The 26556-nt window shown below is 48.6% G+C and overlaps 2 protein-coding genes across 13 annotated transcripts in view; one reads left to right on the forward strand and one right to left on the reverse strand.

The window, feature by feature from the left end:
• Positions 1 to 3309: 3309 nt before the first annotated feature.
• Positions 3310 to 13605, forward strand: MTERF4 (mitochondrial transcription termination factor 4). Of its 3 annotated transcripts, none has more exons than XM_065557066.1 (4): positions 3310 to 3628; positions 10269 to 10800; positions 11911 to 12095; positions 12948 to 13605. In XM_065557066.1, exons 1-4 carry the CDS (start codon positions 3575 to 3577, stop codon positions 13302 to 13304), a joined length of 1128 nt encoding a protein of 375 aa, XP_065413138.1. In that variant the 5' UTR covers positions 3310 to 3574; the 3' UTR covers positions 13305 to 13605. The 3 variants fall into 3 exon arrangements, with proteins under 3 accessions (XP_065413138.1, XP_065413141.1, XP_065413139.1); XM_065557069.1 differs by lacking the exon at positions 3310 to 3628 and adding an exon at positions 3898 to 3962; XM_065557067.1 differs by lacking the exon at positions 3310 to 3628 and adding an exon at positions 5023 to 5273.
• Positions 13606 to 14547: 942 nt separating this feature from the next.
• The window catches only part of SNED1 (sushi, nidogen and EGF like domains 1), a 143332-nt gene continuing 131323 nt past the window's right edge, over positions 14548 to 26556 (reverse strand). For 7 of the 10 annotated variants that reach the window (XM_065557059.1, XM_065557060.1, XM_024111770.3 and 4 more), the window contains 2 exons: positions 25945 to 26028; positions 16876 to 17158 (listed from right to left, as the gene is read on the reverse strand). In XM_065557059.1, coding sequence (XP_065413131.1) covers positions 17026 to 17158; positions 25945 to 26028 — 217 coding nt within the window. In that variant the 3' untranslated portion in view covers positions 16876 to 17025. Of the gene's footprint in view, positions 17159 to 25294; positions 25333 to 25944; positions 26029 to 26556 lie in introns of all 10 variants that reach the window. The other 3 variants (XM_065557057.1, XM_024111767.3, XM_065557058.1) reach the window with 1 other exon arrangement.

Below are 26556 nucleotides of genomic sequence, written 5' to 3' on the forward strand. Positions count from 1 at the left end.
GTGAATACAGATCCAACCCCCTTGGATCTAAAACAAGGAAAAAATCAATTAGGTTCTTAAAAAGAAGGTTTTTAATTAAAGAAAAAGGTAAAAATCATCTCTGTAAAATCAGTATGGAAAATAACTTTACAGGGTAATCAAACTTAAAGAGCTTAGAGGACTCCCCTCTAGTCTTAGGTTCAAAGTACAGCAAACAAAGATAAACACTTTAGTAAAAGGTACATTTACAAGTTGAGAAAACAAAGTAAAACTAAGATGCCTTGCCTGGCTATTTACTTACAAGTTTGAAATAGGAGAGACTTGTTTAGAAAGATGTGGAGAACCTGGATTGATGTCTGGTCCCTCTCAGTCCCAAGAGCGAATGACTCCCAAAACAAAGAGCACAAACAAAAGCCTCGCCCTCCTCCCCCAAGATTGGAAAGTATTTTGTCCCCTTATTGGTCCTTTGGGTCAGATGCCAGCCAGGTTACCTGAGCTTCTTCACCCTTTACAGGGAAAAGGATTTTGGAGTCTCTGGCCAGGAGGGATTTTATAGTACTGTACACAGGACAGCTGTTACCCTTCCCTTTATAAAAAGAACAGGAGTACTTGTGGCATCTTAGAGACTATGCCACAAGTAGTCCTGTTCTTTTTGCGGATACAGACTAACACGGCTGCTACTCTGAAACCTTCCCTTTATAGTTATGACAACATGTCTGACCCGTCTCTGTACCCCACTCACAGTTGCTGTCCTTGGTCAGTGCAGACCCAGAGTTCAGAGGTGCATCTGCAGAGTTCACCTCCCCCCCGGATGGGCGATAAAGAGGCGTCTTACTCACTCTGCTGGCTGCTCACCGGCCACCTGCTCACTGCCCTCACTGTACCCCTCCACCAGCCACTCTGCTAGCCCCTCATCACGCCTCTCCGTCGCCGCCCTGCTGGCTGCTCGTCAAGCTGCTGTGCCGCCACCCTGCTGGTCACTCATTTGCCAGCTGACTGTCAGTTAGTCACTCAGTCACCTTCTGCCTCTCTGCTGTGACCTGCACATCAGTTTCTCAGTGATTTTCAGCTCTTTTGCAGGCTGGACAGAAACACTGCCCCATCTCAAGTGATTGCAGCTCTCAGTAATTTTAGCAGGCAGGGCAGAAACACAGTCCTACCATAACTGGTTTCAGCTCTGATTGAGCAATTAAAGTAACAAAAAAGACTCCTAATGAAGCCTATTTAGCTCTATTCTTTGAACAGTAGGGAAGACCAGGTTAAGCCAGTCTGAAGAGGAGGGAAGGGGGGAAAAGGAGATTGTACAGCCTCCTGACTAGACATAGGGACTCCTGTCCCCACCCCTCTAACTTTCACAGGGCTCTGACATTTGAGTCCCTGCTTTAATGATGCTCTTTCAACTGAGGGTGCCCAGTCCTGCTGTCCTGTATTCCTACAACAATTACAACATTGGTAACCATATTTCACTACCCCTGCATTCAGTACTAAGGTGATTTGTACCCAATACCAGTTTGATGACACGGCTGTATTCTGCTGAATATGTAAACAGAGCAAGAGCAAACTGTATTTACATACCCCCCTCCAGTATTTCCCCCTCCCAGCTAGCTGTCAGGGAAGCATTCATTCAGACCCTGCTTACACATATAAAATGATGGGGTCTAAATTAGCTATTACCACTCAAGAAAGAGATCTTGGGAGTCATTAAGAAAGGGATAGATAAGACAGAAAATATCATATTGCCTCTATATAAATCCATGGTACACTCACATCTTGAACACTGCATGCATGGTCACCCCATCTCAAAAAAGATATATTAGAATTGGAAAAGGTTCAGAAAAGAGCAACAAAAATTATTAGGGGTATGGAACAGCTTCTGTATGAGGAGAGATTAATAAGATTGGGAGTTTTCAGCTTGGAAAAGAGACGACTAAGGGGGGATATGATAGAGGTCTATAAAATCATGACGTGTGGAGAAAGTAAATAAGGAAGTGTTATTTACTCCTTCTCATAACACAAGAACTATGGGTCACCAAATGAAATTAATAGACAGTAGGTTTAAAACATACAAACACACAACGTAGTTAACCTGTGGAACTCCTTGCCAGAAGATGTTGTGAAGGCCAAGACTATTGCAGGGTTCAAAAAAGAGTTAGTTAAATTCATGGCAGCTCTGTCCATCACCATCAATGGCTTTTAGCCAGGATGGGCAGGGATGGTGTCCCTAGCCTCTGTTTGCCAGAAGCTGGGAATGGGCAACAGGGGATGGATCACTTGGAGATTACCTGTTCTGTTCATTCCCTCTGGGGCACCTGGCACTGGCCACTGTTGGAAGACAGGATACTGGGCTAGATGGACCATTGGTCTGACCCAATATGGCTGCTCTTATGTATGTTCTCTAAGACAGTGTTTCTCAATCTGGGGGCTGCAGGACGGTGGGGTTACCATACGTCCGGCTTTTCCCGGACATGTCCGGCTCTTTGGTCCTCAAATCCCCCTCCGGGAGGAAATTCCAAAAAGCCAGACATGTCCGGGAAATAGGGAGGGGTTGTGGGGCTTGGATCCGGGCTGAAGCCGGAGCCGCTGGTGCTCGGCCGCCGGCCGCTCAGCCGGGGCTGGGGCCGGGCCAGAGCCGCTTGGCCGGAAGCGGGGCCCAAGCTGCTGGGACCAGGGCGGGCCGGCGCCACTTGGCCGGGGCCGGCGCCCCAGGGCCCGAGCCGAGCCAGGCCAGAGACGCCGGGGCCAGAGCCGCTCCGCTGGTGGGTCCGGACTGGGCCACGCCTCCTTGTGCTCCATGGCCCCAGCCTACCTGCTGCCTGCCTGTTTCAGGCTTCCAGCGAACATTTGATTCGCGGGAAGCAGGGGAAGGGGAGGAGCAGGGGGCGGAGACTTTGGGGAGGGGGCGGAGTTGGGGTGGGGCCGTGGCCTCATGGAGTGTTCTCTTTTTGGTTTTTTTTAAATATGGTAACCCTACAGGAGGGGAACTTCAGGGGGTCGCAAGCATGAGGGGGTAGGTAGCAGGGCTATTCCCTGGTCCCCCAGAAAGCTAATGTACGTTTCAGACCCATGCTGGGCTGAAACCCAGAACCCTGTGGGGCTGTTGAAATCTGGAGCCCTGAGCTGGGGGGGTGTCATTTTTTTTAAGTCCAAAGAGGACGGCCAGCAGGAAAAGGTTGAGAAGCACACTGCTGTAAGCTGTGCCTACCCAGGGCCATGGCTTGGTGTTCTGCGGCCACCCAACACCGTGTGGCCCAGCCTGGTGGGTCCGTTACCAATGCGATCTCAGCGCAGCCCCTCACACCCCGTGACCCCCGTCCCGCTGCTGAGCAAGCTGGGCGGGGCTGTTCGCCGGTCCAGGCCCCGTGGGGCAGGAGCGGTGCGGAAACGTGCCAGCTCCTAGGGAGCCGAGCGAAGGGCCAGGGCTGTAACACAGGCCGCCTCCAGTCCGGCGCGCACGGGGGGCTCCCGCCGAAGGAGCCGCAGGCGGCCTGTGTGGCCCTGCGGGAGAGCCGCCCCGGCGGCAGGGAGCTGGGCCCGGGGCTGCGGAACTGACCACTTCCTGTTTCCAGGCGGGCCGGGACTGCATCCGCCCAGCGACATGCACAGCAGCAGCCTGGGCCCGACACGGGAGTTATCGAGGCGCGCGGCCTGGGTGAGCGGCGCGGCCGTGCATCGCGGAGAGTTGGCGGCGGGGCCGGGCCATGCGGGGGCAGGGTAGGGTGAGCGGCCCGGCCAGGCCGTGCAGCGCGGGGAGTGGGGGCAGGGCAGGGTGAATGGCGGGTCTCGGCCGTACAACGCTGGGAGCGGGGGCAGGGTGAGCGGCGCTACCCGGCCGTACAGTGCGGGGAGTGGGGGCAGGGTCAGCGGCGCGGCCGGGCTGTATAACGCGGGGGCAGGGTGAGCGGTGGAGCTCGGCGGTGCAACGCGGGGAGTGAGACTGTGATCGGGTGAGCGGCGCGGCCCGGCCGTGCAATGTGGAAAGAGGGGTAGGTCACTTCCCCCCGGCTTCTTTTCTGAACGCGTGGGCGTGACAGTCCAGGCAGGCTCCCCTTGTCTCACCATCCTGGGCCCAGCCCCTAAGCACCAGCTGCTAACTCAGCCCCCACCTGCCCTTGACCTGTACCCAGCGTTCCTGCTGGATGGATCCTTCCTGAACTCACAATTCATATGGACAGATGTATCCATCTGCCTGGCCTGCTGACATTCCGTCGCAGGGAGGGACTAGGGTGACGAGAGGGCAAGTGTGAAAAATCGGGACGGGGGTGGGTGGTAATAGGAGCCTATATAAGAAAAAGACCCAAAAATCAGGACTGTCCCTATAAAATGGGGACGTCTAGTCACCCTTTGAGAGACTGAACCCTTCTGGATGTTATTCCCAGGAGGCAGGGCCGGCTCCAGGCACCAGCTTACAAAGCAGCCGCTTGGGGCGGCCACTTCGGAGAGGGGCGGCACGTCCAGTTGTTCGGCAGATGGTCCCTCACTCCTGCTCGGAGCAAAGGACCTCCCACCAAATTGCCGCCGCAGATCGTGATCACGGCTTTTTGTTTTGTTTTGTTTTGTTTTTGTTTGGCTGCTTGGGGCAGCCAAAACCCTGGAGCCGGCCCTGCCAGGAGGGTTAGACGTGACTCTTTATATTGCAACCTTTTCCTGTCCCAAAGCGCTTCCAGTCTAATCAAGCCCGAGTGAGAGTGCACGGGGCGTGGAGGGAATGCCCATGGTTTTTAAAAAATACATTGTTAATGTGATTTGATTCCTTTCTAGTTGCTATCACAGATGATCAAGTATCAGGGGTAGCCGTGTTAGTCTGTATCTACAAAAACAACAAGGAGTCTGGTGGCACCTTAAAGACTAACAGATTTATTTGGGCATAAGATGATGGGAGTCTTGAGAAGGAGCCTGGGCCTGCAGTAGAGAGGGCATGCTGTGCGTGGGTGGGTGGCACGGAGACAGCCAAGAGAGGAATAGATGCACATGGTACCAAGGTTGGTTCCACTGTGGATGAATCACAAAGTGGAACCACTAAATTCAGGCTCCACTTGACTACAGGGGGCAACAAATGAAAAAACAGGAATGGGAGTGAAGGTCACAGGGCAAAACTCAGGGATCCAGAGTGGGACACGGAGCAGAGAGCCCCGACAACAGCCACTGCTCGTCAGAGAAGTCCAGTAGACACTGTCCAGAGCAGATCTGCGTGGCGACGTGACTTTACCAGAGAAAGGAAATAGGCTCCCCCCCCACACCCCAATCCAGCTTTCTCCACCTAGAGTGGTGGATGGCCGTCTTGGCCAGCACCAGAGGTAGGTTGATGAGGAGGTTTTGCAAATTGTGGGGCCACAGATAGGGTGTGTATGAATTGGGAGGTGCAGGGGACAGTGCAGCCAGGACCTCAGTAGGAGGTTCTGGAGGAGCCGGAAGAGGGGCTGCAGCTTGGTCCACCCTATGTAGATGCAGCACAAAAGACGCACAAAAGAGGCAGGGGAGTTTGTGAACCACACCAGGTACATGCCTGCACTCACAGCTCCGTGAGGAAGACGCCAGCTGATATCCGCAGTGGGCTGTGGGATCAGAGTGGAGTACAGGCTGGCCCACTGGGTTCCTTGCCCTCCGCTGGTGGTAGCAGGCCCCATTGCTTGGAGTTGGGGAGGGGGGACACGAGGGTGAGGAAGTAAATAGGATGGAGGAGAGGTGTGTACAGATGTTTCCTGGGCACAGTTCGGAGGTGGACTGGCTGGATATTGTGCATGTTGGAAGCAACTGGTGAGGCTTGCGGGATGGCCTCGATGGCATGCTTTCGGGGGCCAGGGGTGAGAGGCGGGGAGGGAGCACACTCCTTCAAGGCTTGCTTAAGGGAAAGCAAGAGAAGCAGGAGGCAAGGCTGCCCTTACCACTTGGAGCACATGACAGGTCGCATGGGGTGGACAGCTCCATTGGGTGGCCGCATCATGGTTGTGTAGTGAAGGAGACCTGCTGGCTCTCTGCCTCCTTTATTGAAGAAATTGGAAGGTGTGTAGGGAATGAAGTATGGGATTCCAGGAGAAAGGACGGTCCCATTGCTCTTGAATGCTGCCTTGGAGAACTGGATTCTATCCCTGCCTCTGCCACAGGGTTTCTATGTGATGCTGGGCAAGTCACTTACATGCACATTTTCACAGGTGTTCTTCCTTTTTTGTACGCCAAACTTGAGACCCCTGGGGTCTGATTTGCACCCGTGCAGAGCACTCACTATTGCAGCTGGTCAGTGGGAGCTGTGCTTTGTACATAGACTGCTATTTAATGCCAAGAAAATCAGGTCTCAGGTCTCTCCAGTTGGTCCACCTGAAATTAGTGGACTCTTCTGACCTTAATCTCTTGTGCTTCAGGCTCCTGTCTGTAACATGGGGATACTGACATAAACTGTACCTCACAGGGATGTTGGGAAATTAAATTCATTAGTGTTTGTGGAGAGCTACAAAAAAGCCTCTGAGGGAATAATTCTGTACTCGGTGTAGGGTTTGAATAGTGTGCAGCAATTAAGACATGGGACCACACATTGAATGATGAGGATAAAGCAAAATATTGAATAGCTACTAGGGCTGTCGATTAATCGCAGTTAACTCACTCAATTAACTGAAAAAAATTAATCGTGATTAATCGCACTGTTAAACAATAGAGTACGAGTTGAAATTTATTAAATATTTGTGGATGTTTTTCTACATTTTCAAATATATTGATTTCAATTAAAAGACTGAATATGAAGTGTACAGTGCTCACTTTATATTATTTTTATTACAAATATTTGCACTGTAAAAATGATAAAAGAAATAGTATTTTTCAATTAATCTCATACAAGTACAGTAGTGCATTCTCTTTACTGTGAAAGTGTAATTTACCAATGTAGATTTTTTTTGTTACATAACTGCACTCAAAAACAAAACAATGTACAACTTTAGAGCCTATAAGTCCACTCAGTCCTACTTCTTGTTCAGCCAACCACTAAGACAAACAAGTTTGTTTACATTTACGGGACATAATGCTGCTTGCTTCTTAAGTACAATATCACCTAAAGAGAGAACAGGTGTTCGCATGGCACTTTTGTAGCCAGCATTGCAAGGTATTTACGTGCCAGATATGCTAAACATTCGTATGTCCCTTCATGCTTCGGCCAGCATTCCAGAAGACATGCTTCCGTGCTGATGATAGTCATTAAAAAAACAATGCGTTAATTAAATTTGTGACAGAACTCCTTGCGGGAGAATTGTATATCTCCTGCTCTGTTTTACCTGCATTCTGCCATATATTTCATGTTATAGCAGTCTTGGATGATGACCCAGCACATGTTGTTCATTTTAAGAACACTTTCACTGCAGATTTGACAAAACACAAAGAAGGTACCAATGTGAGATTTCTAAACATAGCTACAGCACTCGACCCAAGGTTTAAAAATTTGAAGTGCCATCCAAAATCTGAGAGGGACGATGTATGGAGCACGCTTTCAGAAGTCTTAAAAGAGCAACACTCAGATGCAGAAACATAGAACCTGAACCACCAAAAAAGAAAATCAACCTTCTGTTGGTGGCATCTGACTCAGATGATGAAAATGAACATGTGTCCGTCCACAGTGCTTTGGATCGTTATCGAGCAGAACCCGTTGTCAGCATGGACGTATGTCCTCTGGAATGGTGGTTGAAGCATGAAGAGACATCTGAATCTTTACTGCATCTGGCATGTAACTATCTTCCCACGCTGGCTACAACAGTGTCATGCGAACGGCTGTTCTCACTTTCAGGTGACGTAAATAAGAAGTGGGCAGCGTTATCTCTTGCCAATTGTAACCAAACTTGTTTGTCTGAGCGATTGGCTGAAGTAGGACTGAATGGACTTGTAGGCTCTAAAGTTTTATATTGTTTTATTTTTGAGTGCAGTTATTTTTTGTTCATAATTCTACATTTGTAAGTTCAACTGTCATAAAGAGATTGTACTACAGTACTTGTATTAGGTGAATTGAAATATACTATTTCTTTTTTTTACAGTGCAAATATATGTATCAAAAATAAATATAAAGTCAGCACTGTACATTTTGTATTCTGTGTTGCAATTGAAATCAATATATTTGAAAATGTAGAAAACATCCAAAAATATTTAAATAAATGGTATTCTATTATTTTTAACAGTGTGCTTAATCGCGATTAATTTTTTAAATTGCGTGATTAATCACGATTAATATTTTTAATCTCTTGACAGCCCTAAGAGCTACCTATTCAGCGAGCACTGTCCATCCTGTGCACGGAATGAAGCAGGAGTCCTGTCGAAAAAATAGCATGTGATCATGTAATTAAAGACTTTGATAACATGTATGCACAAGGAGGCCAAACTAAGGTTGCAGGGGCATCCTTAATCCAGGCATTTCCTAATTTATGAGTGTTTGATTTTACAACCTGAACCTTTAACATGTTTTTTTTTTCCTTTCTTTTTTTTTTGGTAATGTAGTAGTCTGTATAGTCTAGCGTTTACTGGAGTAGTTCCAGTCATCTTAACTATTGGACTTCTGGTCTGATAGGGTTTCCGATTGCATAAACTAGATAATAGACCTCAGAAAGGATGTATTTTATTTTGATTTGGATACTTCATGTAAGGCAAAATTGTGAAAAACAAACCATAGGAGGTTCTATTTCCCTTTAGTTTTGTTGTCTTAAACAAAAGCCGCTTTGTATTTTTGAACAGGGGGACTTTGGAAACTCTTGTATAGGTAATAACGTTGGAAGAGTGAGTTCTTTCATTGCTGCTTCCTTCAACATCCCAGATTTGTAAAGAATTATTTAACTTTGTTTTTTCTTTTTTTAAAAAACAAAATGAAATCAGTTGCAACAAGATCTTTGTCTGGGGCACTTAGGCACTAGTGCAGGGGTCGGCAACCTATGGCACGCGTGCCAAACATGGCACACGAGCCGAATTTGAGTGGCATGCTGCCTGCCCGGTGAGAGGAGGTGGTGGAGGGGCCGGAAAACGCCACGCTGGGGAAAGAAGCGGGGGAGGAGGGAAGCTTGGCTGCCACAGGACCAAGCTCCTGCCTCCGTAGGGGAGAGCGGTATGTGGGGGGGTCCCGGCCCCCTGCCCCACTCAGCCCCCCCGCCCACCGCTCTCCCCTGCGGGGGGCAGGAGGCAGAAGCTTGGTCCTGCGGCAGCCAAGCTTCCCCCCTCCCCCGTTTCTTCCCACAGCTTGGTGCATTCCGGCCCCTCCTCCTCCCCCTCCTTCTCCCTGCCGGCGATGGCCCTTGCGAGGAGGAGGGGGAGCGGAGCAGAGCTGAGTGGCAGCGTGCTCCCTGCTCCGTAGAGCAGGCAGAGAGAGGTAGGGACGGACCTTGGGGAAGGGGGTGGAACAGGGCATATCCCTCCCAGCTCCCTGCCGTGAGCCGCTCAGGGCAGGGGGTTGGGAGCATCCCCATGAGCCGAGCACCCCAGCCTTCTGCCCTGCACCCCCAACACCCAGCCCTCTGCCCTGCACCTCCACCCACCCCCAGCCCTCTGCCCTTACCCCTGAACCCCCCACACATCAGCCTTCTGCCCTGCACCCCTACACACCCCCAGCCCCCTGCTCTGACCCCTGAACCCCCCCACACTCCCAGCCTTCTGCCCTGCACCCCCAGCCCTCTGCCCTGACCTCCCCCCAACACCCAGCCTTCTGCCCTGCACTCTCTGCCCTGACCCCTGAACCCCCCCCCCCAGGTCTGGGGTCCCGGCTGCCGGCTCCTTGCCAGCCAGCGTCCTGGCCACAGGCCCCGCTCAGCCCGCTGCAGGCCTAGGTGAACAGAACCCCAGGCTGGAAGCGGGCTGAGCAGGCTGGCGGCGTAAGATCAGCATTTTAATTTAATTTTAAATGAAGCTTCTTAAACATTTTGAAAACCTTGTTTACTTTACATACAATAGTTTAGTTATATAATATAGACTTAGAGACACCTTCTAAAAAACGTTAACATGTATTACCGGCACGCGAAACCTTAAATTAAAGTGAATAAATGAAGACTTGGCACACCACTTCTGAAAGGTTGCCGACCCCTGCACTAGTGGAATGCAGCCAGTGATGACTAATTAAAATCTGTGCTGTTACAGTCACCCTTTAAGACAAGCAAGAGAGCCAACAAGTGCAGTGTGCTTAGTCCTAGGTGGAGTGTTGGTTTAATGTCAATTATTGGGTTACATCTTCCACACTGTAGGAGGATGGACTCCGTGATCTACAAGATCTCTCCTGTTTCTGACCTCTCTGATCCTTTCGTACTGACTTTGCAATCAGCTTGTTTTGTGGTGTGTTTCTGCAGGTCCTGTGGGGATGCAGGCTGGTTCCCAGCACCCATCCCCCTGTTACAAGACAGTCATGGTTGTGTGCCTCTCCATCTGCTGGATTGCCTGCCTCTTTCTGCCCTCTGTTAAGCAGTGGGCGTAGACTGGCCTCCGTGGCCTCATCAGAATGGAGTGGTGGGAGCTTGTCCTCTGCTGGTTGGGAGCAGGATAGCAATGAGCCAGCACCCAGTGGAAAGCTACTGGAAGCTGTCCGTCTGTCCCTGGCGGCACAGCAGAGACAAGCTGATACAGGGAACTCGGAGCTGGGAAAGATGTTGGATTCATTCTCTGACATGGGATTCAGTAACGCCCAGATAATACAGCTGTTCGGGTTGCAGCCCAAGCTGGCTCCTCAGACACGGCTGGCGGTGGTTTCCGAGCTCCTCCTGTTGGGCTTGGATGCTGACTCCACGCTGAGGGTCTTGCAGAAGAGCCCTGAGGTGCTAAGGATGACGGCCCAGCAGCTGAGGCATCGTGCAGACTACCTGCGGAGACTGGACCTCGGAGAAGGTAACATGATGTTGCGTGCTTACTGCCTTATACAAGATACAGTGCTGAAGTGTTGCCAAAAGTACCTCATGCCCTCAGACGATCCCCTCTCTGCAGTTACGTTCTTCTGGAGTGAGAGCTGTTTAACTCTGGTGTCCTGGCAGCACACCCTCAGATCTCTTGCAGCATGATAGGAAAAAGCTCTGGTGTAAGAGAGAGGAGATTTGACCTGGGGGATGTTACCTACCAAAATGATGCACAAGAACTAAGGCAGCTTCTAGCTCTGCCTTTGGTGGCGTTCATAAAATCACCCAGTCTGAAGGTATTTGCACCTTGAGTGCTTCAGCAGTTGTTCCAGCTGCCAGAAATTGCAGAGTCAGGATCACAGGAAGGAGAGTCAGCAGATTAATTAACACTATCCCAGCTCTGTGAAACATTTTAGCTAGAATGTTTTAAATCTCTTCCCTCAGCTCCAGCCTGTTGCCCCCCCCCACCTCCCAGAAACGTATGCAACCTCTCTCTAGCCCTCTGCAAATGCTGATCTGTACCAAGGAGAAAAGCTTCTGTTATCAGACCATTTCTGCCATCCCAAGCATCTCTGTCCCAACTGAATTGCTGCTGATAGATCAATCTCTGTTACTTGTGTGTTGCAGTGCTCTTCCCCCTTTCTCTCCGCCCTGACAGGAATGTGTTTCATTTGATGGGCACTAATTTTCTATAGCTGAAAATTTCCCCCTTGTGCTTCTGCCACTAATTAGACATAGTAGCAAACTGCCTGTTCACCTGCAGCTTAGCCACCCTGTGGCTCTAGGGGGTCTTTGCCAGTGTGTATGAAGAGCAGGGGAGCTGTCTGGGTCTTAGCTGATGACTGAGAGAAAGTCTGGGATCTGTTTACAGCTTTGCATCTTTACTCCACAGAGCACCCTGCTGGTAGAGGCAGGTAGCTCTGGCTGTTTGTCCTGCGTGAGACTCTTGAGCCCATATGCTGCTTGTGAGAAGGGAGAGGCAGACCAATCCACCTCCGCTTCAAATCCGACTGTGCATATCTACTGCTTAAATCCCTGTCCCCAGTAAATCGTCCTCTCCTGCATGCTGAGCATGTCTCTCTACCTGCCCTTTTGTCTGACACAGAGAACCTGCAGCGAGTGGTGAGCCACTGCCCCAGTATCTTCACCTTGTCCTGGAAGAAAATAGATGCAGTGGTGCAGGTGTTCAAGGAGAAGTGTATTTTCACAGCGGATCAGGTGACAGAGATTCTGCATCGCTGCCCCAACGTCCTGTTGGAGGAACCGCATGACCTGGAGTACAAATTCCAGGTGAGGCTGGGCCTCTGGGGGGCTGCAGAACTCTTTCCCTAAGGGCCTGCTGTAGCACGAACCCATCTGAAAGTCTGGCTGGTGGTTTCGACTCCGGGGGACGTGGAGAAATCAAACCAGAGTAGGAATCACCAGGTTTATCTCCCCACATGTATCTGTCTTGTGCCACACAGCGACATCTGAGTGTCATGGGATTGGCTTCTCTCGTGCCTCTCAATCTGAGAGATCTGAAGGAGAGACCAGTTTCTTGGCCTGCGTGGAGCAGCATGCATGTGAATTTAGTGGAGATACACATGCAGTGTGCAAACTGGTTCTGCTTAACTAGGTCTGACTGTACTGTTGATGCTAACTCTTCCAAGTGCTGTCTTCTTTTACAGAGGCCAGGTTAGAGGGACTGAGCTGCAGTATTTTACTTGCTTGGTGTCTGCTCCACTGTTCTCCTCCCCAGCCTTCTTAAAAAAAAGTAACAGCTGAAGTGAACTTGTGTTTAATGCATGTACTCTTCCACCCTCCTCAAAACACCCTCATCAGCAGTGATCCCGTCAAGACCTCTGCTCTGCTTTTGAGTTCATCTGTCACCAGTGCTTTATGAAGCAGGGACTGTGTCTTGGTAAATGTACTGCCAGTGTGCACAGTAATAACTGTTCACAGTAGGTGCATTAGAAGTCCTCAATTCAGCTTTCTCTGCGGCTAGTTACCTATGTACGTCTATAGGAAAAGTGAGGTACAATGTTTATAGCCCCTTAGCTCCAACCCAGTGTATTTCCTGGGATGCGCTGACATCAGCTAAACAGGTGTCTGTTCCTTCCACTTTGCAGGGTGTATTTTTGTCTCCCTTTGTCTTTCCTGCAGTACGTGTACTTCAGAATGGGAGTAAAGCACAAAGCAGTGGTGAAATCTGGTCTCTTCCGAACTCCAATAGCTGAGGTCAAGAACCGGCACATCTTCTTAGAGCGCCTGGGGCTTTATCAAACCCCTGACAAGAAAGGCCAGACCCAGATCGTCAACCCGAAACTGAAGGAGATCATCCGAGTCTCGGAAGGGGACTTCCTGGCCAAGATAGCCCACTCCTCCCTGGAGGAGTTTGAGGTCTTTAAGAAGCTGCTGGCTCGGGAGGAGGGGGAGGGGGATCAGGATATAGCGTCTGAAGAGACAGATTCAGCCAGCGAAGGGGAAGGGGAAAGGTCTGACAGCGAGGAAGGAAACTGAACTCTTACCCCCAAGCTTCAGTAAGGACTTCTTGGCCAAAGAGTCATTGGTGGAAACCAGCTGCTGGGGTTACCACACATCTTGGCTGCTCCTAGACATTCCCTTCTGACCTGTGTGTTTAATGGTGTTGCCATGACATCACTAGTTCAGAAACATTCACTGGACACAGGTCCCCTGGGCCACAACCTGGGGCTTGACTGCTGCCTGGGGACAGGCAGTTCTGTCCTTGTTTTCCTCAGTGAGCTGAGGCATCTGTTTCAGGTGGCTGTGTAAAACCAATAAAGCTCAGACCCTTCAGGAAGCGAGTGCCCTTCTCTGTCACTTGGCCTGATTTCCCCACTCAAGCGCAGTGGGACACCCCAGCTCAAGAGGGATCTGCTCTTTGATTGCCAGATGGGCTCAGCAAGGGGAAGTGGCAACTCTAGGCTGGGGACTGCTGCCCAAAGTTGATGTAGCTGGAAGACGAGCCCTGGTTGCCACACATCAGAGGGCAGTTATGGGCATTGGTAGCTCTCACCTGCTCACCCTTCGCAGCACAGCCTTCTTTGATGGGGGTGGGGCTACCCCACCAATGGCACTGCCACACCAACAATGGTGGCCAGGGCCAGCGCTAGGAAATGCTGTGCAAGCACAGATCTGTCCTTCCCGAACCTTCCCCCACAAAGATAGCTGTCGGGGAGGAAGGGATGGCTGCGCCTGCTAGGAACCAGAAATGTGAGAGCTGTCTGCTGCCTTAGGGAGTGTAAATGTTTAGCATGGCCCTGAGTAGAGGAGCCGGATTGTGTGGGGTCGTGGAGAGAAGCTGGATTTTGGGGTTGGAGACTGGGACACCTGGGCTCTGTAATGAGGGGAGGCGATGGGAGAGCTTGGGATCAGAGTTCAGGAGGACAAGGTGAGGGATTTTTTGGCTGCGGAAGGAAAGAGCCCACTGAGCTTCAGAGGCAGGAGAGGAGACGGATGTGGGGTGAATGATCAAGAGAGGAGGAGGGAGCTTGGGGTTGGGCCCAGGAAAGGAGACAGATTGTGTGAGCAGGTGAACTGCTGGTTCAAGAGAAGTGGGTTGGTTGTGGGCTGAGGAGGCTGGTGAGGGGGCAAGAGACTGGTTTGATGTGAGGCGTGTGTGTGGCTGGTGTTGAGGAGATGCCTCTGGCGCATGTGGACACTGTGGGCTGGGGAAAAGGGATTGACCCTCCCCTTCCCGCTGCTTCTTCCCCACCACCCACTGAACAAAGGACCCAATGGCTAGCAATTGTATTTTTATTTAAAAAACAAAATAACTAACTTTTTTGAACAAGATAAAATCTTTTTCTGCTGCGTTACATACTGTGCTTAGTCTCTGTAGCATATAGTTTGACCTGGACGCTGCTGCGCAAGCTCTCAGGTAGCTACGTTACAACACATACCAAGAGTGGAGACTCCTTGTATGGCAGAAGGGGAGCAAGCTGCTGCACCCGCCTTGCTGCTCCTGGGCCGTGGATCTGTTCCGGGCAGCAGCTCTCAGGCTGACGGTCCGTGTAAACATGCTGGTCTTGCTGGGGGAACACGAGGCGGGTGGGAGCGCCAACTCCTGGGATTGCAGCCAGAGATCTACTCTCCTGTCCTATAGCTCAAAGGGTGCCATAGCTGGACTGAAAGGGAACATGCACAGTCTGCTTGCAGGATTGTTTTAGTTTCCAGTTAAAGGGATAGGTTTGCATGAAAACTAGAGATTTTAACAAGCTGCAGGCTTCTTTTGAACCACATTGTCTGCGGATGCATTCAGTGACCCTATTTTCAGGCAGCATCGCAGAAGGGTTGCACGTCCTTCTCGTCCGCCGCCAGCTTGGACTCAGGTGACAGAACACCTGGGGAAAGGGGCATGTCATTCTGACTTGGAATGTTGGATGATTTGACCCCTGGTGTTCTGGTCCCAACTCTCTTTTCTCCCCAGGTAATGACAAGGGCTTTCCAGATCTCTGACAACCTCCTCCCACGTCCCAGAAGCAGTGCCACCCCTCCCCCATGGCCACGTGAAGGGCGTTTAAGGACTAGGGATTCTAAGCTTTCCCATGTGAAATGAGCTCAGGATAACTGGGACTCAAGGTTTCCTAAGGGCCCACCCCACCACTCTAATTACCTGTCAACCCGTCCACTTCCCAGTTTGGTTTCCGGCAGCATCTCTCAAGTTAGTCGTTCTTGTGCCTGATCTCTATGGCAGTGGCCTGATGGAGTTGGGAGGCAAAGGGAATATTCCACTGCAGCAGAGATCCGTGAACTGGTTTTTCCTCATCCCTTGTGGGTAATGGCATTACCACCACTGCCTGGAAAGGAGCCTGATTTTCCAGTTGGCTGTTGTGGCTGGCCAGGTTCCTCAGCACCCTGACGTTCTCTTGCTCAGAGGGGTGTTTGGCGAGGCACTCGGAACAAGGAGGATGCCTGCCGAGGGGAGCTGCTTAACGCCTGCGCTGTGTTCTGCTCAGAACCATTCTTTCCTTCACTAAAGAAACTGTATTTACACTTTACACCCCCTTGACTATTAGCTCTAGGCGGTGGGGAAAGGCTGCTGTATCCTGCGCCATGAGTCACAGCCTCCTAGAGGTGCACCCATATACTGCTCCTGAAACAACACTCTAGTACCATTGCTAAACTATATCTCTGATGTGTATTAATTTATAATATACACTGTGTATAGTAATACACAAATCTATGTGTAACTAGTGTCATACTCATACAAACTCTCAAAAGCTAGGAAATCTTAAAAGCCAGACATGCTTTCCTTGAGCCTGCCCAGGTGGTATTGCTGCCAATACCTAAGCACCACTGCAGTCAGCTCTACTGTAATACAGGGAATTAGTGCTTGGATGCCAGTTGGTGTCAGAGCTGTATCAGTGTGTGTGTCAGTTTCCTGGTACTGCCTGGTTTAAAATATACAGCTGCAGAGAAGTGGATTACAGCTGACAAATGCTTTGGACACTTACTCAATCTGTTTCAGCTGGAGATAAGGACTTTAAACATTTTCTTTGCTGAACACAGCTACAGTGCCCTGGAATGATTTCATAGACCAGTGTGTTGATGTGCTATAAAAATGAGTATGGGAGCAAACGCATTTCTAAGCCTTCACCTTTTTTTTTTTTGAGGAAAAAAGTTCATCATTGTTAGATGCAGTAGACATTTTTCTACGCTACACACTGAAACTCAGTTAAAACATTAATAACTTGAAGGAAATAGCCAATATTGCCTGCTACTCAGCATAGTGTTCTTACAAACCAAACATTTAAGGTACAAAAGAAGGGGAAATGTGTCTACTACTTCCTTTATTTTTCACCCTCATCAGTTCAAATAGTTAGGATTTTTTTTTTACTTGACTGTGCAGGGGAATATTTTACTTCTCTGCCGGGGCTGTGTAGGTCAGGTGTCAGTTCATAGCTAAGGAGTGTAGTGCTGCATTAAACTTGATTTGTAATTTAACAGATTGGTGCATATGCTGGTAAGAGGGGGCTGGATGTCAGCCCTGTAAATGCCTGTGCAGAGCAGGGACTCGCATAAACAGGCCTGGGTTACAAAGATAGGCTAACCCCCGTATGAGACAGTCAGCCATTCTAATGTGATGTTGCTCGTCCCTAGATGGAGTCTGGTGATGGGAAGAAGGGCGTCCGCAATAAGGAAAGCCCGTATGAGGGCTCCGGTGCGCCTGCTGCTGGGAGGGGAAGTGACTGTATGGTGTGCCAGTCTGAGTGTGTCCCTAACAGGCTGGAGGAGAGGGAAGGGCAGTGACTCCATGTAGGAAGGTCTCCCCCACTATTTGTAGATCCGATCTTCCTGGTGTTTGAAAGCCCTTAGATCTGGTAAGATGGAAGCTCTTAGTGCTTTGAACCCTATGAAAGAGAGAGAGAACATTAGAATCAGCTGAAAGCACTCCAACTTCAATTTCCTTTGGTCTGAGGGAGTGACCCACTCTTGCTCCCATGGGATTTGGCTGATGGACTGTACTTGCCCCGTAAGAGCTTGGAAACAGTATTAATACTTTCCTGTGTGTCCCCTTTTCCCTGCTGAAGTCAGTGGTGGTTTTGGCCCTTTGGTTCTTAAAGATTTCTGGGCTGCCGCTTTTTATAGAGTTTAGCTCTCTAGTTGCAAGTGACAAGTGTGTAAATCTGGCCCCTAGTGTTTGTTAGTACACACTTATTTGCTCTAGCAGAGAAAGGCAAAGCTATGGGATGCAGGGTCATACACACAAGCAAGGGTGTGTGTGTGGAGCATTTGATTTTGTGCTTCCTCCGTTCGACAAGTAATATTTAAAATAAAGATAATGGGGCAGATTAGATGGGGAGGGCTCTCAGTTACTACAGAAAATTCTTTCCCTGATGTCTGGTTGTTGGGTCTAACTGATCACCATATTTGGGGTTGAAAGAACCATATTCTCTCTGTTGAAGGAAAAGGCCCAGGTAGGGACCATCGAATTGTTGAGGTAAAAGTATGGTTACGCAGGTGGTGTCAGAGAGAGGTCTTCGGATTCTTCAACCATGTTGTTCCAGGAAGAAGGATTGCTAGGAAGAAATGGGATCCACCTAACGAAGAGAGGGAAGAGCATCTTCGCAGGCAGGCTTGTTAACCTATTGAGGAGGGCTTTAAACTAGGTTTGCCAGGGGGTGGTGACCTAGGCCCAGAGGTAAGTGGGGAAGTGGGATACTGGAGAGGAAACACAAAGAGGAGGGTGCAACAGGGGAGGCCTCTGGATTCATACTGAGAAAGTAGGGCAGTTGGCTAGTTATCTTAGGTGCCTGTACACAAACGCAAGAAGCCTGGGAAACAAGCAGGAAGAATTGGAAGTCCTGGCACAGTCAAGGAACTATGATGTGATTGGAATAACAGAGACTTGGTGGGGTAACTCACATGACTGGAGCACTGTCATTGGTGGGTATAAACTGTTCAGGAAGGACAGGCAGGGGAGAACAGTTGGAGGAGTCGCATTGTATGTAAGAGAGCAGTATGACTGCTCAGAGCTCCAATATGAAACTGGAGAAAAGCCTGTTGAGAGTCTTTGGGTTAAGTTTAGAGGTGAGAGCAACAAGAATGATGTCACGGTGGGCATCTGCTAGACCACCAGACCAGGAGGATGAGGTAGACGAGGTTTTTTGAGGACAACTAACAGAAGTTTCCAGATCACAGGCCTTGGTTCTCATGGGGCACTTCATTCACCCTGACATATGCTGGGAGAGCAATACAGCAGTGCACAGACAATCCAGGAAGTTTTTGGAGTGTTGGGGACAACTTCTGGTGCAAGTGCAAGAGGAACCAATTAGGGGCCATGCTCCTCTTCACCTGCTGCTCACAAACAGGGAAGAATTTGATAGGGAAAGTGGAAGTGGGTGGCAACCTGGGCAGAAGTGACCATGAGATGGTCGAGTTCAGGATCCTGACAAAAGGAAGAAGGGAGAGCAGCAGAATATGGACCCTGGAATTCAGAAAAGGGAACTGATTGTCAGGATCCCCTGGGAGGCTAATATGAGGGGGAAAGGAGTCCCGGAGAGCTGACTGTATTTCAAAGAAGTTTTATTGAGGGTGCAGGAACAAATCATCCCAATGTGCAGAAACAATAGCAAATATGGCAGGCAACCAGCTTGGCTTAGCAGAGAAATCTGTGAGCTTAAACACAAAAAGGAAGCTTACAAGAAGTGGAAACTTGGACAGATGAGTAGGGAGGAGTATAAAAATATTTCTTGAGCATGCAGAGGTGTAATCAGGAAGGCCAAAGCGCAGTTGGCGTTGTAGCTAGCAAGAGATGTTAAGGGTAAGAAGAAGGGTTTCTACAGGTATGTTAGCAACAAGAAGAAAGTCAGGGAATGGGATCCTTACTGAATGGGGGAGGCAACCTAGTGACAGATGATATGGAAAAAGCTGAAGTACTCCAATGCTTTTTTTGCCTGGGTCTTCACAGACAAGGTCAACTCCCAGACTGCTGTACTGGGCAGCACAGTATGGGGAGGAGGTGAGTAGCCCTCAGTGGTGAAAGAACAGGTTAAGGATTATTTAGAAAAGCTGGACATGCACAAGTCCATGCAATGCATCCAAGGGTGCTGAGGGAGTTGGCTGATGTGATTGCAGAGCCATTGGCCATTATCTTTGAAAACTCATGGTGATCGGGGGAGGTCCCACACAATTGGAAAAAGGCAAATAATGTGCCCATCTTTAAAAAAGGAAGAAGGAACTACGGGGAACTACAGACCGGTCAGCCTCATCTCAGTCCCTGTAAAAATCATGTAAAAATCGGCTGCTACTTTGTAACCTGTAAAAATCATGGAGCAGGTCCTCAAGGAATCCATTTTGAAGCACTTGGCGGAGAGGAAGGTGATCAGGAACAATCAACATGTGTTCACCAAGGGCAAGTTATGCCTGACCAACCTGATTGCCTTCTATAATGAGATAACTGTGTCTGTGGATATGAGGAAAGTGGTGGATGTGATATATCTTGACTTTAGCAAAGTTTTTGATATGGTCTCCCACCGTATTCTTGCCATCAAGTTAAAAAAGTATGGATTGGATGAGTGGCCTATAAGGTGGATAGAAAGCTGGCTAGATTGTTGGGCTCAACAGGTAGTGATCAGCGGCTCGATGTCTAGTTGGCAGCCGGTATCAAGCGGAGTGCCCCAGGGGTCGGTCCTGGGGCCGGTTTTGTTCAACATCTTCATTAATGATCTGGAGGATGGCATGGACTGCACTCTCAGGAAGTTTGCAGATGACACTAAACTGGGAGGAGAGGTAGATATGCTGGAGGGTAGGGATAGGATAAAAAGGGACCTAGACAAATTAGAGGATTGGGCCAAAAGAAACCTGATGAGGTTCAACAAGGACAAGTGCATAGTCCTGCACTTAGGACGGAAGAATCCCATGCACTGCTACAGACCAGGGACCAAATGGCTAGGCAGCAGTTCTGCAGAAAAGGACCTAGGGGTTACAGTAGACGAGAAGCTAGATATGAGTCAACAGTGTGCCCTTATACAGCCCAAAATACCATTAGCCTTCTTGGCAATAAGTAGGGGCACTGCCAGCAGATTGAGGGACGTGATCATTCCCCTCTATTCGACATTGGTGAGGCCTCATCTGGAGTACTGTGTCCAGTTTTGGGCCCCACAGGACTAGATGATCTCCTGAGGTCTCTTCCAACCCTAATCTTCTATGAAACTATAATTCTATGGTTGGGAAGGAATTTCTCCCCAGGTCAGATTGGCAGAGACCCTGGGGTTTTTTTTTGCCTTCCTCTGCAGCATGGGGCACTGGTCACTTGCAGGTTTAAACTTGGAGGTCAGAGATGATCATGATGGTGCCGTCTGGCCTCAAAGTCTATGAGATTCACCCCTGTGTAGCAGCCTGCAATGTCTGTGCCTGGGGCAGCTCTGCCACAAGGAGGCATGGGTAGGGAGTGGAAAGGCCATAGGGACAGGTCTTGAAGACTGGGATCAATTCCCAGCTCCGCTGCTGACTTGCGGGAGGGCTTGGAAAACAAGTGGAAACTTTTAGACGCCCCTTCAAGACCTGGAATGGAAAAATTTGAAATTTTTTGAAGAATTGTGAAGAAACTTGTATGACATATTTTCTCTCAGAATTAACAGGGAAAGAGGAAGGAAAAAAAGGAAAAACTTGAGCTATGCTAGCATATCCAAGGCTACACTAGTAACTGTTTATGTGATATTATAGTGGTTCACAGGATGGCTAGTTTTGTCTATACAGTACACCTCTGCCTCGATATAACGCTGTCCTCGGGAGCCAAAAAATCTTACCGCGTTATAGGTGAAACTGTGTTATATCAAACTTGCTTTGATCCACCGGAGTGCGCAGCCCCGCCCCCCCGGAGCGCTGGTTTACCACGTTATATCTGAATTCGTGTTATATCGGGTTGTGTTATATCGGAGTAGAGGTGTATTTATGAAATTTACTGTGTATGTGACGCAACCCATAATGCTTTATGGGAATATGCTTATGAATGTATATATGACATAACTGGAATATGTTTTATGCTACACATGCCATGTAACATATCTCTGTAAAGGTTATGATCTACTGAATACATTCCTCCTATTTGTATGCATGTATCATTTTTGTATTCGAAGTTATGAATATTGGCTATGTACTTGTTTAATTTTAAATAGTCTCAGTGAAGCAGTTGGTCAGCTTCCTGAGAAAAGACTATTCTCAGTAAGTGCCCAGTCAAGAACCACTTAAGCCAACAATGAACTTGGAGATGCCAATCCACATGTGAGCTTTCCCAGGAATGTGGCTTGGCTGGTAAGGAACTCAGTCATGCATGGACATGTGACTTGCCCATGTGACTCCAAAACTCCATTTTATAGCTGGATTCTACACAGGGGGAGAGAGGGGTGTCCACCCACAAGAGAAAGTCTATTTAAACCTCTGGGACACCCCCTCATTTTGTCTTCAGCTGGCTCAAGAGAGAGCCTCTCCACCTCCAAGGATACCAGAAAGAAACTGGAACAAAAGACAGTAACTACAGGGGGTGTGAGTGATTGCTGGACCCAGACTAGAATGAGACTAGTCTGTAAAAGGAAGTTTACTGGAACACCTTTGAGGGTGAGGTTTTAGCTGTATTCAGTTTTCTTACTGTATTAGGCATAGACTTGCGTGTTCTATTTTATTTTGTTTGGTAATTCACTTTGTTCTGTCTGTTACTACTTGGAACCACTTAAATCCTATTTTTCGTATTTAATAAAATCACTTTTTACTTATTAATTAACCCAGAGTATGTATTGATACCTTGGGGGAGAGGGGGAACAGCTGTGCATATCTCTCTATCAGTGGTATAGAGGATGAACAATTTATGAGTTTACCCTGTATAAGCTTTAAACAGGGTAAAGCGGATTTATTTGGGGTTTGGACTTTATTGGGAGTTGGGCATCTGAGTGTTAAAGACAGGAACACTTCCTAAGCTGCTTTCAATTAAGCCTATATCTGTTAGGGGACGTGGTTCAGACCTGGGTCTGGGTTTGCAGCAGGCTAGCGGGTCTGGCTCAAACCAGGCAGGGCACTGAAGTCCCAAGCTGCCAGGGCAGGAAAGCAGGAACAGAAGTAGTCGTGGCACATCAGTTGGCAGCCCTAAGGGGGTTTCTGTGATCCAGCCTGTCAAAGTGTTTATGATGACACTCCATTATTAAAGAGTCTAGTGGTGGTGTTACCATAAAGTTTGGGTATATATTGGTGGTCCTTATTATTATGCTCCGTTAATTACGTCTTAGAGACATTCATTTCCTGAGCTTTTTCTCTAGAAACATGAGTTTCTTCTATAGCTGTGTGTGGCAGGTCAGGTCTATTTACATACCTTCCCTTTTGTTTACAGCTGTCTTTCACATTTTACATTTCCCCCCCTATATGTCACCCAGTAGGGAACATAAGAATGGTCATACTGGGTCAGGCCAAAGGTCCATCTAGCCCAGTATTCTGACAGTGGCCAATGCCAGGTGCCCCAGAGGGAATGAACAGAACAGGGAATCAGCAAGTGATCCATCCCCTGTTGTCCATTCCCAGCTTTTGGCAAACAGAGGCTAGTGACAACCATAGAATCATAGAATATCAGGGTTGGAAGGGACCTCAGGAGGTCATCTAGTCCCACCCCTGCTCAAAGCAGGACCAGTCCCCGGACAGACTTTTGCCCCAGATCCCTAAATGGCCCCCTCAAGGATTGAACTCACAACCCTGGGTTTAGCAGCCCAATGCTCAAACCGCTGAGCTAGCCCTCCCCCCCCCAATCCACAACATCTATGTCCATCCTGGCTCATAGCCATTGATGGACCTATCCTCCATGAACTTATCTAGTTCTTTTTTTGAACCCTGTTATAGTCTTGGCCTTCACAAAATCCTCTGGTAAGAAGTTCCACAGGTTGACTGTACGTTGTGTGAAAAAATACTTCCTTTGTTTGTTTTAAACCTGCTGTCTATTAATTTCATTTAGTGACCCCTAGTTCTTGTGTTATGAGGAGGAGTAAATAACACTTCCTTATTTACTTTCTCCACACCAGTCATGATTTTATAGACCTCTATCATATTCCCCCCTTATCTGTCTCTTTTCCAAGCTGAAAAGTCCCAATCTTATTAATCTCTCCTCTTGCAGAAGCTGTTCCATACTCCTAATCATTTTCCAATTCCAATATATCTTTTTTTGAGATGGGACGTATGCAGTATTCAAGCTGTGAGTGTACTATGGATTTATATAGAGACAATATGATATTTTCTGTCTTCTTATCAATCCCTTTCCTAATGATTCCCAACATTGTTTGCTTTTTTGACTGCCGCTGCACATTACGTGGATGTTTTCAGAGAACTATCCACAGTCACTCCAAGATCTCTTTTTTGAGTGGTAACACCTAATTCAGACCCCACTCAAGAAAGAGATTTTGGAAAAAATACATGAGTACCTTAGGGTGCATCTGCAGCTCCCTCCCTCGCACTAGGTAAATTTGTTGTTATTATTCATATCAAAGCTAAAGAATGTATACTTCTCCAACCAGCATTTGTTTATGGGCTAACTGAAGTACACATAATACATTTCTCATTCTGAAAGAAGTAAAGGAAGTTTAGTTTTGAGAAGCACGTAATGGCTGTCGATATTTCAGACTTCCTTGATCTCTACCTGGGGCAGTCACTTTCCCTCCCACCCTTTGTCTGAATTGTTCATTTCACTAATATGCAGCTCTGCAAGGCAGGAACTCTCTCTTAGTCTGGCTAATTCTAACATCACAAACAACAGGCCATTTAGGGATCTGTATTCCCATAATACAAATACAACAATAATGTACTACTGCCTTGGCCTGGGCATTCTCCTAAGGGAGGGTAGATAGACAGATAAGAGCAGGGGCTCTATAGGAGTCCTGCCAACAGAAACTGGATCACTGCATCTCCAGGCTGCCCATTCCCACCTAAAAGGCTTCATCAGTCAACTGCAGAGCTGGAGTTGTGGGGTGATGGTGGCTGCTGCACCCATGGCATGGCAGATTTTGTCAGAAGCCAGGGATGGGTCTGTGGGAGTTGGGCCCATTAGAGGATAGTCCCCAACAACTGATGGCAGATTTGTAAAAGGTGTTAGATTAACTTTCGACAGCACAGCAAGCATTCGCTTAAAAGGAGGACAAAAGCACCCGGATAATAGGAAGCAAAGACCTTGCAGCACTCAACTACAGTAAATAAAGATGAACTGAGGGGTCAAACTTTGCATCTACTCCAAATAAAGTAAGTGCACACTCTTCCTCATAGGCACTGCATGCTTATAACATTTGGATGGTATCTGTTGCAATATTTAATCAGCTTAAGCACAATGGTCAGCATTCCCCTTCTCAGAGCTCTCAAAGCCATCCGTCTAGTCTAGGTTGGCTTACCTGACCCCAAGCTATGCCTTTACATTAGCCTTGCACAGACACACACAAGTGAAGTTTAAGGTCTTGAAACCAAGGGCTTAACTCTTATCTGAAGCTAGCAAGAAAATGTTTGTCTGTGAGAGGCTGATCCTGGCGTTGCAGTGGGGGAAGGAAATCAACACAGAAAATCAGTGGGGCCAGAATCCATAGCAAATACCAGCTTGTTGATGACTCAAGGGCCCCCTCAGTTCCAGGGAGCCAGGGCACTATTTGTTCAGTCCGGGACTCTCCACATTATTCTAGCAATGGATTTCAGCTTTCTGCCGTCTTTGGCCGAGGTGGTCTTGCCCATGTGCCATTTCTGCATGGGAGTAGTTTGGGGGTTCATCGCAGGTACCAATGAGCAGCATGTCGTGGGTTTTGGACATGCTCACTGTGGTTAAAGACTGGGGCAAGGCGCTAGCAGCTGTGCTTCTTATAAATCTCCAGGGAGGAGGCTGCCTGACTGCCCTTTTAACCCTGGAGAATGATCGTCTCACACCCCACCCCGTTGTGAAACCATCTGGCCTTGGTAGGTGCTATGCATGATGGCAGACTCCTCAGTGCAGCAACCTTCTACCTTCTAAAAGCCTCTCAGGGAGAAAGATCACTTACTCTATGGCTTCTTCAGTGCGTGACTGTTACTTTGTTTTCTGGAAGAAGGAAAGAGAGAGGTCTTGGTATACAAGACAGCTGACCTTTTTCTTTTTGTTCACACTAACAGGTACGTTTCCATAGAAGTGAGATGCAGTTCAGCAGTTCAGTCCCTGTATTAATGGGATTCCCAGAGTTCATGACTCTGAAAGTTATCCCATAAACCCAACTCATCATTTCTAAAGGACTAATGCTGCTCACAATGGCAGACACCCACAAATGTCATCTCCAAAGTGACTAACATCCAGAGAGCCTAGGACTCAGCTCTGTATTTTCATGCTCTGAGGAGGCGCGACAGCACACACATACTGATCCTAACCAGCCCCTCATGCAAACAATTTCAGGGTACCAGCCCTTGCTACAGCTTCAGGCATCTAGGCCTAAGTTTTCAGCTGTGATTGATTTTGGGGGCCCAGGCTGAACTGCTTTAAAGGGGTTGGTTTCTAAAAGGTAGGCACTCAGCATTTTCTGAAAATCAGCCCCCTGTAACGGTGTCTCAGACTGGGCACCAATAATGACTAGTCTCTATTGAAAATGTGAGCCCTGGTTTCCCATGTGTCTATATATTGCAGAGTTGCAAAGCCATTGCAGTAGCCATCAACCGATCCTACCTGCTGCCTGTCTTCTTTGAAGCAGTGCTCTCACAGCTCTCCTTGTAGCAGATGTCCTGGTGGACTTTGTAGACCCTCTTGTATCTGTTAGCACAAAGAGGACACAGCAGAACAATTTGCTGTAGACAGACAGTGAAAAGGGTAGAGGCCTGCCTGGCCGCAAGCACTGGATCCCTGTGTCCGCTTGTGCAGTGGGGTTTGGTCAATCCTGATCAAAAGACTGGTGTCACGTCCAATGTTGATTAAGCTCACCACCAGCCCAGTGAGGGGAGAGCACTGGCCACTCGACCACCAGCTGCAGGGTCTATTGGCCAGGTTCAGAATGGACTCCTAATCCTTAGTGGAATCCCAGCTACTCTTAGAGTGGGGGAGGGAGCCAGTTTTCTGGCTGGTAATAGGGCAGCACAATTTGGGGAGTGAGACGAGACCCTTCCAGAAATGGTGCCTGGGTCTGGCGCATAGCTAAGAGGTGGCTGGTACGGAGGATAACACGGTTAACAAACGTAGCCTGGAGTCTAGGGTCTGGTGGGTAAGAGCTCAGTGCTGTGACTGGCTGCCATTAAAGACCCACCGGTTATTACCCTGCTTTAAAATATGACTGCACTGTCAGCT

This window comes from Chrysemys picta, chromosome 9, assembly GCF_011386835.1.
Source record: "Chrysemys picta bellii isolate R12L10 chromosome 9, ASM1138683v2, whole genome shotgun sequence".
NCBI lineage: Eukaryota > Metazoa > Chordata > Testudines > Emydidae > Chrysemys > Chrysemys picta.

Bases quoted from the DNA above. Each gene is read 5' to 3' on its own strand.
- MTERF4 (XM_065557066.1), top strand. From the start codon at position 3,575: ATGCACAGCAGCAGCCTGGGCCCGACACGGGAGTTATCGAGGCGCGCG. The intron at 10,801-11,910 runs GTAACATGATGT...TGTCTGACACAG, and splicing joins GAGACTGGACCTCGGAGAAG to AGAACCTGCAGCGAGTGGTG. The intron at 12,096-12,947 runs GTGAGGCTGGGC...TCTTTCCTGCAG, and splicing joins ACCTGGAGTACAAATTCCAG to TACGTGTACTTCAGAATGGG.